General features: G+C 44.3%; 1 protein-coding gene across 1 annotated transcript in view; it reads right to left on the reverse strand.

Annotated features, from left to right (window-relative positions):
- Positions 1 to 652: 652 nt before the first annotated feature.
- Positions 653 to 17,048, reverse strand: part of SLC18A1 (solute carrier family 18 member A1) — a 35,388-nt gene continuing 18,992 nt past the window's right edge. Inside the window, exons 11-18 of the mRNA XM_064368697.1 lie at positions 15,484 to 15,544; positions 15,306 to 15,401; positions 6,332 to 6,410; positions 5,342 to 5,393; positions 3,647 to 3,710; positions 3,234 to 3,353; positions 2,901 to 3,034; positions 653 to 1,782 (exon numbers count right to left, since the gene is read on the reverse strand). Of these exons, the coding sequence (XP_064224767.1) occupies positions 1,669 to 1,782; positions 2,901 to 3,034; positions 3,234 to 3,353; positions 3,647 to 3,710; positions 5,342 to 5,393; positions 6,332 to 6,410; positions 15,306 to 15,401; positions 15,484 to 15,544 (720 nt within the window). The 3' untranslated portion in view covers positions 653 to 1,668. The remainder of the gene's footprint in view (positions 1,783 to 2,900; positions 3,035 to 3,233; positions 3,354 to 3,646; positions 3,711 to 5,341; positions 5,394 to 6,331; positions 6,411 to 15,305; positions 15,402 to 15,483; positions 15,545 to 17,048) is intronic.

Consider the following 17,048-nt stretch of genomic DNA (forward strand, 5'->3'; position numbering starts at 1 on the left):
TAAACCCTGCCCCACGTGGATGTAAGAGTAAGCAGACTATCACTTCCAGAGCTCCCCATCCTGCCCCATCCCACTCCCACCTGTGTAAGGCATCCCAGTGGTCATGCACTCACTGTGCCTTCGTACTTACAGTTTATATATTTTGATACACAATTTTCTAATTTCACCTTTGGGCTCCTTCAAAATCTGAAAAAAATGTCATCCTGACCAAAGATGATTAAAATACAGCTGGTTTTGGAAATCAGGTGAGTCTAATTAATGCCAGTCCCCTAAAAACATATCAGTAGGTCAGGTTTCTACCATTTGCATGATAAAGATTCATTGAAAGGTTCAGCTTGAATGTGCTCTGGTGATTCAGGTTTTGTACTGGAGCCAGCAGACTTCTACAGAGCAGTGCAAAAATCAGAGCCAGGTGTTATTCCAGATAAAGTCTGAAAACTCCAATCTGATATCCAGGTACCCCAGAAGCCTGTCTCTGTGGGCCTCTCCATCCTGCTTCTGCCTGTATCTCTGCCATTATTTCCCACCCAGCCTACGAGCACCTTGTACCTGAACACAAAATGTATACTAACTTGCAGCATTAATCATTTTTATATTGTGCACATCCTGTTTGCCCAAATCAATGGGGAGCTACTTAAGGGGGTGCCATGTCTCCCATCTCTTTGAAATCCCGTCACCCAATAAGTGTTTCAAAAAGGTAGCACAGTGTGAGAATAAAGTACTTGCTCTATTTGCCCACACACTTTCTTTTGCCATAAAACACAATCTAGTTTACCAGATCTGAATTAGGCAATGATGTATTTATTAGCAAGTATGAACAATGCCTCATTACACTCCTCCTATTAGGAAATCTACAATCGGAAGGGATTTCAAGGCAGTTGCTTTTCACTACTTCCCATGAAATCTTAGGTCTCATGAATTATTTTTCTGCCTTTCTTCTACTTTTATTTCTAAGAGTCTAAGAGGTTCAGAAAAGGTAGCAACACACAGGGGAGGTTAACAGAATGTCAATAACTCCAGCATAAGAGAAATGGGCTCTTCCCCTTTCCGAATAATAACAAAAATAGAAGATGCTTTTTACTGAGGGTAAAGCCCTTTTTGCAGCTGTAGATTTAACCACAGAAAAATCACTCACTTTATTTAAAAAAAAAAAAAAAAAAAAAAAAAGCAAAAAACTCTTCAAGCTGGCACTTGGCAAAAGGACATGTTGAGAACATTTTCTCAACTCAGCTGGGAAAACCCAGGAAGAGACATGTTGAAGAACAGAGGATAAAACTCTTACAATCTGTTGGGACTATGCCAAAGAAAATCAGGCAACAGATAAGCGAGGTTTGTCAGTCGCCCCACTGGTTCCAGGCACACATTGCTCACTGCCGCCTCCATGAAATGAGTCACCTCTTGCAGAATCCGTCACAGCTCAACCTCACAGCAGCCTGGGAGGGTGCATCACTCTGTCCTCCCACAAAAGATGGGCCACTGAGGCATAGAGGGAGAGCTACGGGTTACACAGGTGAGAGAGCATCAAGGACAGTGTCCATGGGAAGAAAGAAGACACCCAGGGACAGGGATGTGAAGCCCACTGAACCCTGGGCTCAGCCATGGTGATCTGGTCCCAGGGAAAGACGTGGTCACTGAGCCATCATGAAATTCAGGGAGCACCTTCTGCAGCTACTCCCCATGGTCAGTCTCTTCATCACTGTCCTCCCCCAGGGGAAATTCTTTAATGGGCTTCTGGGTTGCATACATCCGGGTCTCCATGGGGCACTCCTGACTCAGAATAGCCTGCAGTGAAAGGCAAGAAGAGAAGCCACTGCACATCTTTTTTTACCAGTCTCCCCATCCCGTTCCCCCACTAGCTCATCTGAGGCTGGCATTGCTGAGAACTCGAGAAACCGCATGCACTGGCCTCCCAAGGTACCTAGTATATCAACCCTTGTCGGGACAAGTATCTCATATGCTTTTAATTGAATCTAACAGTGGTAGTGGAATCAACACCACTCCCTATCACACCTTCCTGTCTTCTTTGGTTCCCTTGAGCAGCCTCTGTAGCCATCCCAAACCAATCAAGGCCCTCAGGATGCTTGTGCTGCAGTAAGACAAAAGTGCGTTATTAAAGAAAATTCTATGGTGTAGATCTCTTCCTTGGGGTTTTTGTCCCCCCACCTTTTTTTTTTTAGATGGAATCTCACTCTGTTGCCCAGGCTGGAGTGCAGTGGTGGGATCTTGGCTCACTGCAACCTCTGCCTCCGGGGTTCAAGTGATCCTCCTGCCTCAGCCTCCTGAGCAGCTGAGACTACAGGTGCACGCCACCACACCCAACTAATTTTTTGTATTTTTAGTAGACGCAGGGTTTCACCATATTGGCCTGACTGGTCTCAAACTCCTGACCTTGTGATCCACGCCTTAGCCTCCCAAAGTGCTGGGATTACAGGCATGAGTCACCACGCCCAGCCCCAGTTTTTGTACTTTTAAAAAGGTCACCTGGTAAGGATAATGGTGCACTAGAGTGAATGAACAGATGTGCCAATGGAATTCTGCCCACTTATGAAGGAGATAACTTGGTAATTCACACCTTGCTAGTAACTAGCAAGCTAGGAACAGTAACTACAGGATATCTTTGATGGTCCTCTGCCCCCATTTCCCTTCTCTACTTAAGACCCTTCCTGACAGCCCCAGAAAAAGAGGACGTGATTACTTAGAGAAGGGAAATGAAGGGAGCACACAAAAGAAATATGAAGATGAAAGGGTATTGGGAAACATGGCAAAGCAGACAGAGTATCAACACAGGAATAGAGGAAGGAAATAACAGCCCAGGATGAAATGGAATGAGAGAGATGATGGAAGGAAACAGAAGTGATTTTTTTTTTTTTTTTTTTTTTTTAGCAGTCAGAGCTCCTTACAAGCTTCTCCTCCTTGGCTGGGGGGCTCCGCAGGTAGTAGCAGAGCGGAGCATAGATGATGTTGACGACCCCAGTGATGATCATGAGCCAGGGGAAACCGATGGCCTGCACAATGGCACCCCCAATGGATGGACCTGGGAGAGACACATCAAAGTCACAAGTGTCTATGGAGCCTCCATCACTCATAAGATGCTATGCTAGGGCAATGGGTGACCCAGAAGATGTCTCAGGGTCAAAGATCTCCAGAATCCTAGGAGGATAGCCTCCTGGCTGCACTTCCAGCTGGTAAACAGTAGATAGGGGAAAGTGGGGCACTGGGTCCTGCCAACATACCTACAGCAAAGCCCATGCAAAAAGCCACATCAGCGATGGCGTAGACACTCCCATACACCGAGGTGTGGCGTAGATCCACCAGGTGTCCCATGATGGGCATCATAGAGGAATCCACCATGCCTGTGGCCAGAGCAAACAGGACACAGTCAGCTTCACCCACAGTCAGCCCCACCCACATCCCCTCCTCTGCGCCTCCATTAGTCCACTCGCTTTGCCTACTGTCTTCTCCCTCAGACCAACACCTGTTCCAGGTGGGAATTAGGAGCTCATCTCTCCATATCCCTGCCAGCTGCCCTCCTGCTCCTTCTATCTCTCCACCTACCTCCTCTGATGAGAAAAGGGAGGGGGTGAAAGGCATCAGACCCAAAGCTAACATTCAGGGGCTTCTTGTTTCCTTTGAGGGCACTTCTTACCTATGGCAAGGCCAAGCCCTGCATTGGGTCCAATGAGACCAAAAATGTTGTGAGCCAGAGGAACCTGCAAGGAGAAAAAGGAAGAGTCATCAGGACTCCAGATGGGTCAGGTGGGAGCAAGGTTCAAAGAGTTTTCACATGACATGCGTTTATTCAGAGCGCACTATTGGCCACATACATCATCCTCCCGTACTCACACCTCCTCACAGAAGAATCTACACCTCCAATTTAAGGATGTGACAACTTGACCAGTGACATTGTGCTTATTACTCTATCCAAAGTTAACAGATCTAATGAGTGGCAAGATCAAATCTGGACCTCAGACTCAACTCCATTATGCTCTAACATGGATACTTCCTCCCCTTCCTCTACCGCTCTCCACCTAAACATACACTCCTGGCCTCATTCTTCATGGAATAAAGTTGCCTCTGTTTTCCATTACTGATATCACCCAAAGGTTTTGTTTAGACTTCTAACATGGTAGCTGTTGGAGAAAGAAGACAGAGAAGAGACCCCAACAACCAGTTAGCTGTAAGCTAGATGGGGCAGGTGGTGTGGTTTGGGTGCTGTGTCAGGAAGCTTGTGAGACTCATTCCCATTGCCCTCCTGGTCTCCCAACAAAAACTCTTTCTTCCCTCTTTTGTAGGCTTCTCATCTCCCTCTCTGGGCACCTGTCACTCAAATCTGCTACTCCAGGGCCCTTACCTCTCAAGGGTTTAGCATACTGTTTAGATGTTACTAGTTGATAACAATTTTTAGGGTTCGTGTCTCAAGAAATGTGTATAATTTATCAATAGTATTGGCTGAGACTCTCTATGGGCTCACCACATGCTGGACACTGTGGTCTATGTGGATTACCTCGACAACCCTGTGGACACCATCAGAACTTTCTCGACATAGATGAGGACACTGAGCACACAGAGATGAGATAACCTGCTCAAAGTCACATGCATAGAAAGTGGCAAACCTGCCATGGAACCTGGATCCCATGCTCCTGCTCAGGACCACCAGCTGGTCTTGAGCACAGTGTACGGTGCCTTGTAGCCCTGTTCTTCTCTCCCTCAATCCTAGGAGGTTTCTGTGTTTCTCATCTCCACTGGGGAGAAGAGAAAATTAAGGCTTCAAGAGCTTGAGGAGGACTCTTGGAAATGGGAGAGTCCTTCTTTCTTTCTTCTTCTATCAAGCCTCTGGTGCCAGGGACTGGGGCGTAAATGATGGCTCCCTGGGGACTTATGAGGATCTGTCAGATGGGATGAGTAAATGAAGTCATAAAATGCACCATTTTGCTGCCCCCAGAAATGGATACCAACATGTATCACTTCGTGTACCCACACACAGAGCCTCAGACCTCTGGCTCCAGCTGCTCTACAGCCCTCTCCCTCTCCTTTCCCACTTCCCCTCAATGGGAAGCAGTTGACCTGGAGAATGTCTCAGGGTCAAAGGGCTCCAGGACCCTAGGAGGATAGCCTTCTAGCTGTACTTCCAGCTGGTAAACAGTAGACAGGGGAAAGTGCAGCTGGTGGCATCTCCCCCAGTGCTAAATTCCTGCCTACTCAGAAACAGTCTTTCTGACAGTCCTTGCCAAGCTGACTGCTGATTTTAAAGGAAAGTAGTCTTTAAATGTCTGGGTCTCTCTCTCTCTCTCCTCTCTCTCTCTCTCTCTCTTCCCCTTCCCCCAGGTCTCATTATACTTACACAAAGCAAGCTGGTACCTACTACCAGCATCCCGATTAGGGAACACAGCCACCTGGAAGAAAAGAGCCATCATCAAACACTGCTAGAGGAGAGCTCCCCCACGTCTGCACCCCATCACCACCATGCTGGCCTGTCCTACCAGCCCTAATCCCAGAAACCCCTTAGGACCTGAGGACTGCATCCCTACATGACCAGTTTGTACCCAACTGAGCTCTCTCCCTGCCCTTTCCTTGTGCCCACTGGCTCCACCCCCTCTCTATAGTAAATGCAGAAGAGGTGCCACAGACACATCTTTCCTTCCCTTACAGGAGGAATCAGCTGACTCAGAAGGCACTTGACCCTTGGAAGTAGCCATCAAACTTAACTCATGCTGTTGCCCAGCTCAGACTCCCTTCCACCTGTCCATATTTTATTTGGTCCTTGAGGTCCATCTCAAAAACCACAGAAAGTACCAAACTTCTTTCCTTCTCTGATGTCCTATGGCAGTGCTTCTAAAATCTTGGTGCTGAACTCCAAAGATAAAATTAAAGTTGTCCTCACTACAGTGGAGGAACAGAATCTAGACCCATACCTCTCGGCACCCAACCCTTCCTTCTCAGTGGCCTCTGGGGTGCCTCTGTAGAACTCCCCAGGGTTCCATGGAACATAATTTGAAAACCACTTTCCCAAAGTACTGCATTTTTCATAGCTGTTCTTTGTTGTGGTCATTTTATCTCTTCAACTGGACAGTAAATGGCTGGAAAGTAAAGGCTACCCCTCATGTTTCCACTGCCTCTGCTATACCAATCAGCTCAAAGCTCAAGACTATCCATTTTCCATACTGCCCTCACCACCCAACCACTATCCATCCTCCAGATGGGAAGTTTTTATCAGTGTGTACTTGTCCTAAACTTTCAACCATGGGGAAGCTGTTCATCATTCCAGGAACAGGGACAGGTGCTCTCTGATCTTACATTTCTGTTGTTCATCCCAGATCCCCAGGCTACATACCGACCCATCTTGTTGGCCAACACACCAAAGAGGTTGGTGCCGATGAGGTAGGACACACTGGCTGGCAAAAAAGCTAGACCTGGGGAAGGACACAGATGTTTAACTTAGGACATGTCCAATTTACTCTCAAATGCCTAGTCTCCTACAAGACAGTGAAGTCCACCCCTGTAACCTTCCAAGATCCCCAAGCCACTGTGTTTTATGATCTGGGGATCTTTGCAAACCCACAGTAGTTGCCCACAGGACCTCACACCTCTGCTTTCTTCAGGAGCAGGGCTTTGTTTAGCCTCAGTACTTTTTTTTTTTTTTTTAAGGCAAGGTCTCACTCTGTCACCCAGGCTGGAGTGCAGTGGTACAATCTCAGCCCACTGCAGCCTCGACCTCCTGGGCTCAAGTAATCCTCCCAGCTCAGCCTCCAGAGTGGCTGGGACTACAGGTGACCACCACCACACCTAGTTTTGTTTTGTTTTTTCTTCTTTTTATTTATTTTTTTTTTAATAGAGATGGGGTCTTGCCATGTTGCCCAGGTTGGTCTCTAACTCCTGCCTACCTCGGCCTCCCAAAGTACTGGGATTACATATGTGAGCCACTGCACTTGGCCTAGCCTCAGTATATTTAATGTGCTTCCACCTCCCCATTTAGAGTCCCAATTAATGACCCTGGTGAGCCATTCTCATGTATAAAATACCCTTGGTTATCAGCATGAGAATGTGAGCTTCAGAGGTGGTGTGGTTGGGTGCCATATACCCATACATACTTCCTGGGAAGTGAATTCCTGCCTTGCTATTTACCTGCCCTTCTGTTGCTCTGAGGGGGAGCCTGGATTAATTACTAAACCTTTCTGAGCCTTGATTTCTACATTTGGAAACAGCAAAGCTATGATTACATTGTACCAGGTTACAGTGCAGAGCGAATTAGATAATGCATGTAAAAATATTTTGTAAATTGAAGTCTAGCCACATGGTTTTTGGTGACAACACAGGGAAGTACTCTGGAAACATGGGCTTTGGAGCAAAGTTCCAAATTTTGCATTCAAATCATGGCTTGACGACTTGTTAGCTCTGTGACTTTGGACACTTTACTTACCCTCTCTGAGTCTCATCCATTCATTCATTCACTTTAACAAACTTTTGCCATGTGCCAGGTACTCTGGGGGCTGGGAATACAGAGGTGAATAAGACAAACAAAATTCTAGCTCTCGGCTAGCTTATACTCCAGGGGAGGGAGACAGACAACAAACAAGGAAACAAATGCACAGAAAAAGATAATTTTGAAAAGTGTTGAGTTATGTGCAGGAAATTGAATGTGGTGATATGGCAGAGTGACTCAGAAGGGCTCCCTGGGATGTTGGGGTTGGGGAAGGCTTCTCTGGGGAAGTGGCATTCAAGCTGATACCTTAATAACCGAAAGGCAGCATTTCAAGCAGAAAATAGGAAGCACCTCATGTAAATTAAAAGCCCTTAAAGAAATCATTTAGTCTGTTCTAAGAGTAGAAAGGATATTGGCGTGGCTGACACATCAGAGGAAAGTGGAGGGTGAGAAAATGAAGCCTCTAGAGAGAACCTGGAATTTATTCCAAGGGCAATGGAAGCTTTGGAAGGAAATGACATAATTGGATTTATATTTTCTAAAGTCCGTTGGAAGAATGGGTTCATGGAACAAGAGTGGAATCCCACAGAAAAGTGATGGGGAGAAGTGAATAAAATGGGAGGTTTTGGAGGTAGAGCTGGTGGCATTTTCCGTTGGATTGGGTACAGATGTAGCGGGAGGAGGGGAAGTGAGAAATCAGGGATAACCTAGGGTTTTGTCTTAATCAATTGCGTAGCTGGAGATAGAGAAAACTGGTGGAAGAGCGAGAACGTGGGGGAAGCATGAGAGGTTTGAAGTGACTATTGGATATCCAAGCAGAGCTGTCAGGCAGTTAGATGTGCAAATCTGGAACTCCAAGGAGAGAGAAATTTGAGACATTGGTTTGCACGTGGTTCTTAAAGCCGTGCAAATGGGTGGGGTTGCCTATGAAAGACTAAATAAAGAATAGAGATACAAGGACTGAGCCTTGGGGGACTCCTACCCTTAAAAGTTAGCAAAGAAGGCAGAGATAGCACAGGTGATGAGGAGCAGCCAATGAAGAAGGTGAGGGGAGATTGAATCCAAAAGAGGAGTCTGACCTTTGATCAGGGCTGGGATGCTCCAACACAATTAGAGAGAAGGCTGTGAATGTGGGCACAGCGTCAGGAAATTGGGTACATTTAGTGATGGAAACATAAGAGTTCCCTTCTCATTGCTTCCGTTTTCTCAAAGACTAGATGGCAAAGTCAACAGCTGAGAATGATGATAGTGAAGGATGGGAGTGCATATGAGGTTAAAACAAAGAAATAGAAAATAGTTATTTTGGAAAAAAAGAAGAACATAACTAGGGACTTATAGAAAGATTGTTGGACAGTGTGAAACCCACTTTAGATTTGTGGCCATAAATATAAAGTGAGACCAAACAGACTGGTTATGTGTTTTTTGGCAGCCCCACGCCATGGCTTAGTTATAGGCAAGGAGTAGGCAACAAGATAGCTTAGCTAGAGTTAAGTCTTTGCCAAATGACAAGCCCAAAGGGAGAGAGAAGTTTCAGAGGAGTGACATTAACCATGGACCACTGAATCCACATTGAGTAAAGAAATAAGTGAGGACATGAGTAGTGATGGAAGAAAAATCACTGAGGCCAATGAACTGATGATCCCAGATTGGTCAAAAATTGTTGATAGGGACCATTAGAACATCTGAGCAGGGAATATATAAGATGATAAGTGGATTGTTTGGAATTGAGATTTCAGAGGAAATATAATTAATACTGATGTCAAGGTGATATTGCTTGGATATTTGTCCCCTTGAAATCTCATGTTAGAACTTGATCTCCAATGTTAAGGGTGGGAGTGAGTGGGAGATGTTTGGGTCATAGAGATGAATCCTTCATGAATGGCATGATGCTGTCCCCATCCTCATGGTAATGAGTGACTTCTTGCTCTGTAAGTTCACACAAGAGCTGGCTGTTTAAAAGATTGTGGCACCTCCCCCCATTTCTCTTGCTTTTTCTCTTGCCATGTGATATGCAGGCTTCCCTTGCCTTCCTCGAAGGTTGTAAGCCTTGTGAGCCCTTACCAGAGGTAGATGCTGGTGCGAGGCTTCTTGTACAGCCTGGAGAACCATAAGCCAAGTAAACCTCTTTTTTAAAATAAATTACCCAGCCTCTGATATTCCTTTATACCAATGCAAAATGAACTAATACACGAGGTGGGGACATAGATAGGATTAAATTGGTTAAGGCAGAAAGGAAAAAAGGATCATTGCAAAAGAATAGATTAAGGAATTAGGAGGCCAAGATCCAGTTACCCACCTGGATATTGAAGTCACCAAAAATGGTGACAGGAGTAGAGGTGAAAAGAACATGCGCAAGATGTCGACAGCTTTAATGAATGAGGAGGGGTAATTAAGGAGTCACTAGATGATTGCAACAAAGAAGGGTCGGCTGGTGTCATCTAACAACATGATCTTCAAAGGAGTTGAGGTCTTTGAAGGAGAACAGAGAAGAAATGACTCAGAAGCAGCAAAGAGAGCAAAGTGTGGAACATGAAATTCCATCTAGATGCTGCAGAAAAACAACGTTCACAGAAAACATCTGGGTCTCCGTAGGGCAAGAAGATGAAAGACACGCTCAGAGACAAGGATAGGGGCATAGGATGCTTGCTGATAAGAGACCCAGGATTTGAAAGAGCATTGGGAAATTGAGTCAGATCAAGAAATCTCTGAAATATGGAGATCATCATAATTTCTACCAGACCAGGCAGGCCAGTTGTGAGGTTTAAACGAAATAGTACGTATCAAGCATTTTGTATAGTGCCTGCCACAGAGTAAGTGCCCTACAAGCACTGGTCTTGATTATTATCGTCATAACTGGTGAGTGACAGAGTTAGGACTTGAGTCCAGTCCGTCTCACTCTAACTCCAGGTGTTTCCACTACCCTACATCCTCAGTGGGGTTGCTCAGATGGCTCTGGTATAAGGGACTGCTTGAGACCAGCAGAGTGAGTTTCTCTGGATTTCAGCAGTCCTTTTAATCCCTCTCTATACCTAGAAAAAAAACAACACAGCCTAACAAAAAACACCATGGCAACTACAATTAAATCAAAAGTCAACACTTGACCAGTTATTGGCTGACAGCTTGTTTGTTTTTAATATTCTCTTCTATGGAGGGGAAGTAAGCACACCTAAGTGTATTTGTCTGGGCTATCTGGACAGGTGGCAATCCATTTCAAACTGTACCCATTTGTTTATATTTAATTAGGGAAAAAAATTAAAACTGCTCAACTGTTTATCTAATATGTGGAAGTAAGCACCTCTAGGACATGTGAGAGCCTCCTAGATCTACTTGACATCATTTTAAATGGTGCAGAATTTCCTGAATTGGATTTTTCTCAATCCATATCGCTTGTTCTTTAGGATATGACTATATCTTACATTTTAGCAGTATTTTATGCAAAAATAGAATATGTGTCTATAGATACACATCTGTTTTTCACAGTAAATCTTTAAGGGGTAAGGGATTACACATTTTGTGACTATCAAAATGATTTAAACAAAAATAATTATTAAAATTATAAAAACCATTTATTTACTGAGTATATCCTGTATTCCATGTACTGTGCTAATCCATTTAAAATACCAGATCAAAACAACCCTGAAAAATAGCTACATTTTTACAAATTAAAAAACCAGAGTTTGTCTTAGACTCTTTTGCTTTTGCTGCTGTAACAGAATATCACAGATTGGGTAATTTATAAAGAGGAAAGATGTATTTGGATCATGATGCTGGAAGCTGGGAAGTGCAAGGGCATGACACCAGCATGTGCCTGGCCATCTGGTGAGGGACTTCTTGTTGGGTTATAACATAGCCTAAGGGTATCACATAAAGAAAGGGCATTCAAGAGAGAAAGGAAAAGGAGGCCAAACTCCCACCTTTTGTAACTAACCCACTCCTAAGATAATTGCTTTAATCTATTCATAAAGGTGGTGCCCCTATGATTTTATCACCTATTAAATGTTCCACTTCTCAACACTGTTGCATTGAGGACTAAGTTTCCAACACACAGATTTGGGGGGAAATAGCATTCCACCCCTGGCCTCCAAAATTCACGTCCTTCTCACAATGCCAAATACATTCATGCCATCCCAATAGTTTTAGAAGTCTTAACTGGTTCCAGTATAAACTCAAAAGTCCAAAGTCCAGAGTCTTGTCTAAATTAGATATGGGTAAGATTCAAGATACAAATTCCCTCCAGCTGTGAGCCTGTGAAATAAAAATGAATTACAGTTGGCCCTTTGTATTTGCAGGTTTCACATCCTTGCCCTTATTCAACCAACAGCAGATCAAAAATATTTGAGGGAAAATATTAAAAATAACAATACAACAATAAAAATAATACAAATAAGAAACCAATAGAGTATAACAACTATTTACATAGCATTCGCATTGCATTAGGTGCTACAAGTCATCTAGAGATATAGTACATATGAGGATGTACTATAATCCATATAATCTACTGTAGATATGCAAATTATATGCAAATATGATGCTATTTTATGTAAGGGACTGGAACAACCTTGGAGTTTGATATCCGTAAGGAGTCCTAGAACCAATCTTCTATGGGGATAACTGTATGTACTTTCAAAAACAATGGTGGGACAAGGTTAGAATAGACATTCCTATTTCAAAAGCAAGCAATAGGGAAGAAGAAAGGGGTAACAGTCCCAAGAAAGCCCAAAACCCAAAACGGAAAACGATATTGAGTCTTAAAGCTGGAGAATAATTGCCTTTGACTCCATGTTCAAAATCCTGGGTATACTGGAGAGGAGGTTGGACCCCTCAAGGTGTCAGGCAGCCCACCCCTGTGGTTTTTCTGGGCTCAGTCCACCCAGCAGCTCTCATGGGTTGGAGTCTTGTGCTTGTAGGCCATCATGCTGGTGCCCCTACAGTTTGGTGATCTTGGAAATGGCTGTCCATGACATCTTTTGAAATTTAGGTGGAGGAAGTCATGCACCCATAGTTCTTGCATTCTGTGCACCTGCAATATCTGTACCACATAGACACCACCAAGGCTTACCACTTGCACCCTCCAGAGTGAGGGGGAGGCCAGGCCACACCTGGGCCCACTTGAGCCATGGCTGGCACAGTTAAGGGGCACTGCACTGAAATGCAGTGAGTATAACCCCAAGGTGGTCCTGCACAGTGAGCCCATGGAGTGCCCCAGGCTTATTCCCAAACCATTCTGCCCTCCTAGATCTCTGGGCCAGCAATGGGAGGAACAGCTCCAAAGATCTCTAAAATGCCTTTGGGGTCTTTCTCTCACAGCCTTGATAGATGGTACCTGGCTCCTTTTCATCCACACTAATTGCTTTAGGTGGCCTGGCCACACTCTTGGTGTGTCTCCTAAAGATACCTTTTCCTTCTTTCCAAGGCCAGGCAGCAAATTTTCCAAGTCTTTCTGTTTTGCTTCTCTTTTAATCATAAATTTCACCTTTAAGTCATTTCTTTGCTCTCACATGTCACTATATATGCAGTTTAAACAGCCACACAGCAGCCTGAAGCTTTGCTGCTTATATATTTCCTCTGCCTGATATCCTAGTGTATTGCCTCTACGTTCTTCATTCCATAAAGTCCTAGGACATGGACACAAGTCTACCAAGTTTTTGTAACTGTATAACAAGGATGGCCTTTACTCTAGTTTCCAATACTTTGTTCCTCATTTCTATCTGAGACCTCATCAGAATGACATTTACCGTCCACATTTCTATCAACATTCTGGTCACAACTGCTTAACCAAAGTCTAAGAAGATTCAGACTTTCCCTGCAGCTCTCCTCTTCTTCTGAGCCCGCACTAGATCACCCTTAATGCCTTGCCCACAGCAATACAGGCTCTTTCTAGCCTGCCCCTCCAAATTATTCCAGCCTCTATCAATGTCCCAGTTCCAAAGCTGCTTCCATATTTTCAAGTATTTGTTATAGCAGCAGCCCTGTTTCTCATTACCCATTTTCCATCTTAGTCCATTTTCAGCTGCTGTAATATAACAGAATACCAGAGTGGGTGATTTATAAAGAGAAGAGATTTATTTGGCTCAGGGTTCTGGAGGCTAGGAAGTTCAAGGGCAAGCCTCCAGCATCTGTTTGTTCATCTGGGGAGGGCCTGGTTGCTAGATCATAACATGGCCAAAGGGCATCATATGGAGAGAGCACACATGAGAGAGAGGTAAAGGGGGCTGAACCTTCTTTTTATTTTAGCAAACTCACTCCCATGATAATGGCCTGAATCCATTCATGAGGGTGTACTCATGATCTCATCATCTCTTAGAGGTCCCACCTCTCAAGACTGTTGCATTGAGGATTCAATTTCCAACATATAAATTTTGGAGGACACATTGAGACCATATCAGAGGTTAAAGAGGTTAAATAACTTATCCAAGGTCACAATCAGTAAGTGACCTGGTCAGGATTCAAACCCAGTGGACTTGGGCTATTTCCTCCCCTTGATTATGCTACCTAGCACATGGTGGGCCACACGGCAAGCACTCAGTGGCAGACTATACATGACTTTCCAAAGCATGGACTCCTTTGTCCCCCTAAACAACGTTGAGGGGTGCTCTTTATGTACAGCAGCAATTTTCAAGGTGTAATCACTGACCAGCTGTATCAGCATCACCTGGAAACTTACTAGTAATGAAAACTTATTTTGACTGAACTGCTCACTGGCTCCCAGCAATCAAAATTTTAACAAACTCTCAAGGTGATTCTGATGTAACTATTGGACAACTTTTGATGTCCGACTTCACAGACCAGATAACATTGAGGAAAGCTGTAAAAGATGGTGGTAACTAAGTGACTGGTAATGGAGTAATTGGTAACTGGCAACTGAGGCGGGTGCCTAGGCTGCTGGGGATACTCTGTGTTGTAGCAGCTCACCAGTATCGAGAGCCTCAGTGGCCAGAGCCTTGGGGCAGAGTATGCGTCATCTGCACTGAACAGCAACTAACTCAATTAATCATCATGGTCAGAAGCACTTGCAACCCATAAAAATTCAATTTGGCACTGGGAGAGCAGCTGGGAGTCTTGTTTAGAATTGTCCCCCCCACCCCCAAATTAGATTTAGTGCTTTTTATTTCATGCTGAACTATATCAGGTTCTTATCAGCTTCCCTTCTGGCCCTGTAAGCCTCTCCTCCCTGCAGTGATGGAGCAATTTGCACGTAGCCTTCCCTGTCGTCTTTCCTGGGGGTTCCTGGGAAGGGCTAGAGCCTCCTCCCCAAGCTCCTCTCTAAGTCTTTACATAAACAGAGGAAACTAGAACCTCTCTCTCCTGGGCCCATAGCTTTTCCTAAGTGAATGCTACATAAACAACCTTTTAGAGGTCAAAAAAAAAAAAAAAAGATAGCCAAAGGGTAGTCTTGAGGTTGAGGAGTTGAAGGGAGAAGAACATGGATCGTAATGGTGCTCATTAATATTGTACATAGTACAAAGCATTTCCACCTCATATGTCATTTATTCATCCAATTTCCCTTGAACTGGATAGTATTTTGATGCTCATTTTAGCACTCAGAAAAGCAATGCTTAGACAGTTCAAGGCATTTGTACAAGTTTCCATAGACAATCAAAGGAACTGAAACAAAAACCTGAATCCTTGGACTGGAAATTGTTAATCATTCTACTACACAACCAGGTATGTGACCTCTCTATAGCCCCTTTCATCCTCTCCCGCCCTTCCCTTTCTCAGACTGCTTCTCTGAGGGACCGCACACCTACTTGGGCTTGATTCACGGGTGTGGACATGGGAAGTCATTCTACAAAGGAAGCACGTTGTCCCTGTGTGGCACTGAAAGCAAGCACCCATGGTTCACCTCCTCCTGCCAGGCCCTAAGCAGGGGACTGAGGTCACTTACCCAGCTGCCACTTGGGGGAGCACATGGTCTGCATCATCCAGATGGGCAGTGTGGGCTCCAGGATGGCAACTCCCATGTTGGCAAAGCATATGGACCCTGAGGAGATCGTTCTGTGAGCAGCCGTGGCTGCCTGAAGCCCAGATACCCCTGGCTCAATAGGAGGTCATCGCCAGCTTACCTGCAGCCACCAGGATGTAAGGGTCTTTGAGAAGCGTAAAGAGTGGAGTCCCCTTGGCACTCTGAGAACATGGATGAAAAAAAATAATGCCCATTTGTACAGTGCAGGTATCTCTCCTATTTTCACAGAATCTGAGAAGGTGCAATTAGGGGCTTAGAGACCATCTATGGCAGCTCCTTTACTGCAGAGACCAGGAAACCCAGTCCAGAGAGAGAAAGTGACTTGCCTGATGCCACAAAGGGAGCTGGAGGCAGGGCCCCTCTTGTGTGCAAGGTAGGCACTGCAGTAGTCACAGCTAAAGAAGCAACATATTCCAGCCATGATTCCTGCCTTCACATGACCATCAACCAGGTCAGAGTGGATTGGTAGCAAGGCCAGGGTTGGACAATAGGTATCTGGCTTCCTGGTTTCCACTGGATCTCCCTGGCACTAATGTTTGTCCCGGGAGAACCACAGGCAGAGCACCGAATCTCAAAAGTGAGCATAAAGGCCGTAACTCAAAAAGCCTCTCAAGATTTCTGAATTCTTTATTCTGATCATTTTGAGCCACACTGGATCAAGGTAGAAGAAGCGGGTTACAATTCTACCCTAAACATCCAGGTCACACTCTCATCTAAACTTGGTCGCCCCACCCTCCTTCCATGCATTCCAGCAGTCCCTCAGCCATCATTATTACCTTTGCCTAAACTACAGGCCCTTCTCTTCTCCATAGTTCCACGTTCTACCCACTCTCTAAGGTCAAGCTTAAACGGCTCCTTCTTTTCCAGAGTGTTCCCCAACTCAGTAGCTGGGACTTCTCCCTCTTTCAAACACCCTGAATGCTATGTTCTAATCCTTTATGGTGTTTACTACATTCTGTCTTGTAACAGATTTGATCATTTTGGTATGATAAACTTCTCTGCATACACACAATAGTAGATTGAGAAATTTAGAGATTCTAAAACTAAAAAAATCATGCTCTCACCCCATTATAATTCAAAGTAAAGAAACTGATGTAAATCATTAGAATATACATTAAAATAAATAATATACATTAAAATAAAATAAACCCTTTGACCCAACAGCCCCACTTCTAGGAATTGACCCTAAAGATTAATGCCAAGATTATAAAAATGCACAGATGCAAATTACAGCACTAGATGTCACTGCAAAATACTGAAAACTACCTAAACATAAGACATGGAATAAAATATGGTGCACACACAATTGTGTACCATTGTGTGTACACACACAATTTTGTGTGTATGTATAGACCATACAGCTGGAAAACAATGAGGAAGGAGTCTATGAACTAATAGAGTAATTTTTAGAACATATTATTGAGAGAAAAAAAGGAGAAAGCAAAAAAAATACACAGTGTGCTGCCTTTCATGTAAGAAAGGAAAAATAAGAAAACACATAAACTGTTTTGCGAAAAAAACACAAAGATGCAGGAAAGACAAACCAGAAAGCATTAAAGTTGGTTATCCATGAGTGGTAGGGATGCGTGAGGGGAAGGGGAGAAAGACTGCGGAGGGATTGACACTGTCTGAGTATAGCCCTTTGAATAATTTTAATTTTAAGTA

The sequence above is a fragment of the Aotus nancymaae genome, unplaced genomic scaffold (assembly GCF_030222135.1).
Source record: "Aotus nancymaae isolate 86718 unplaced genomic scaffold, 86718_ANA_hifiasm-v0.15.2.pri h1tg000079l, whole genome shotgun sequence".
NCBI lineage: Eukaryota > Metazoa > Chordata > Mammalia > Primates > Aotidae > Aotus > Aotus nancymaae.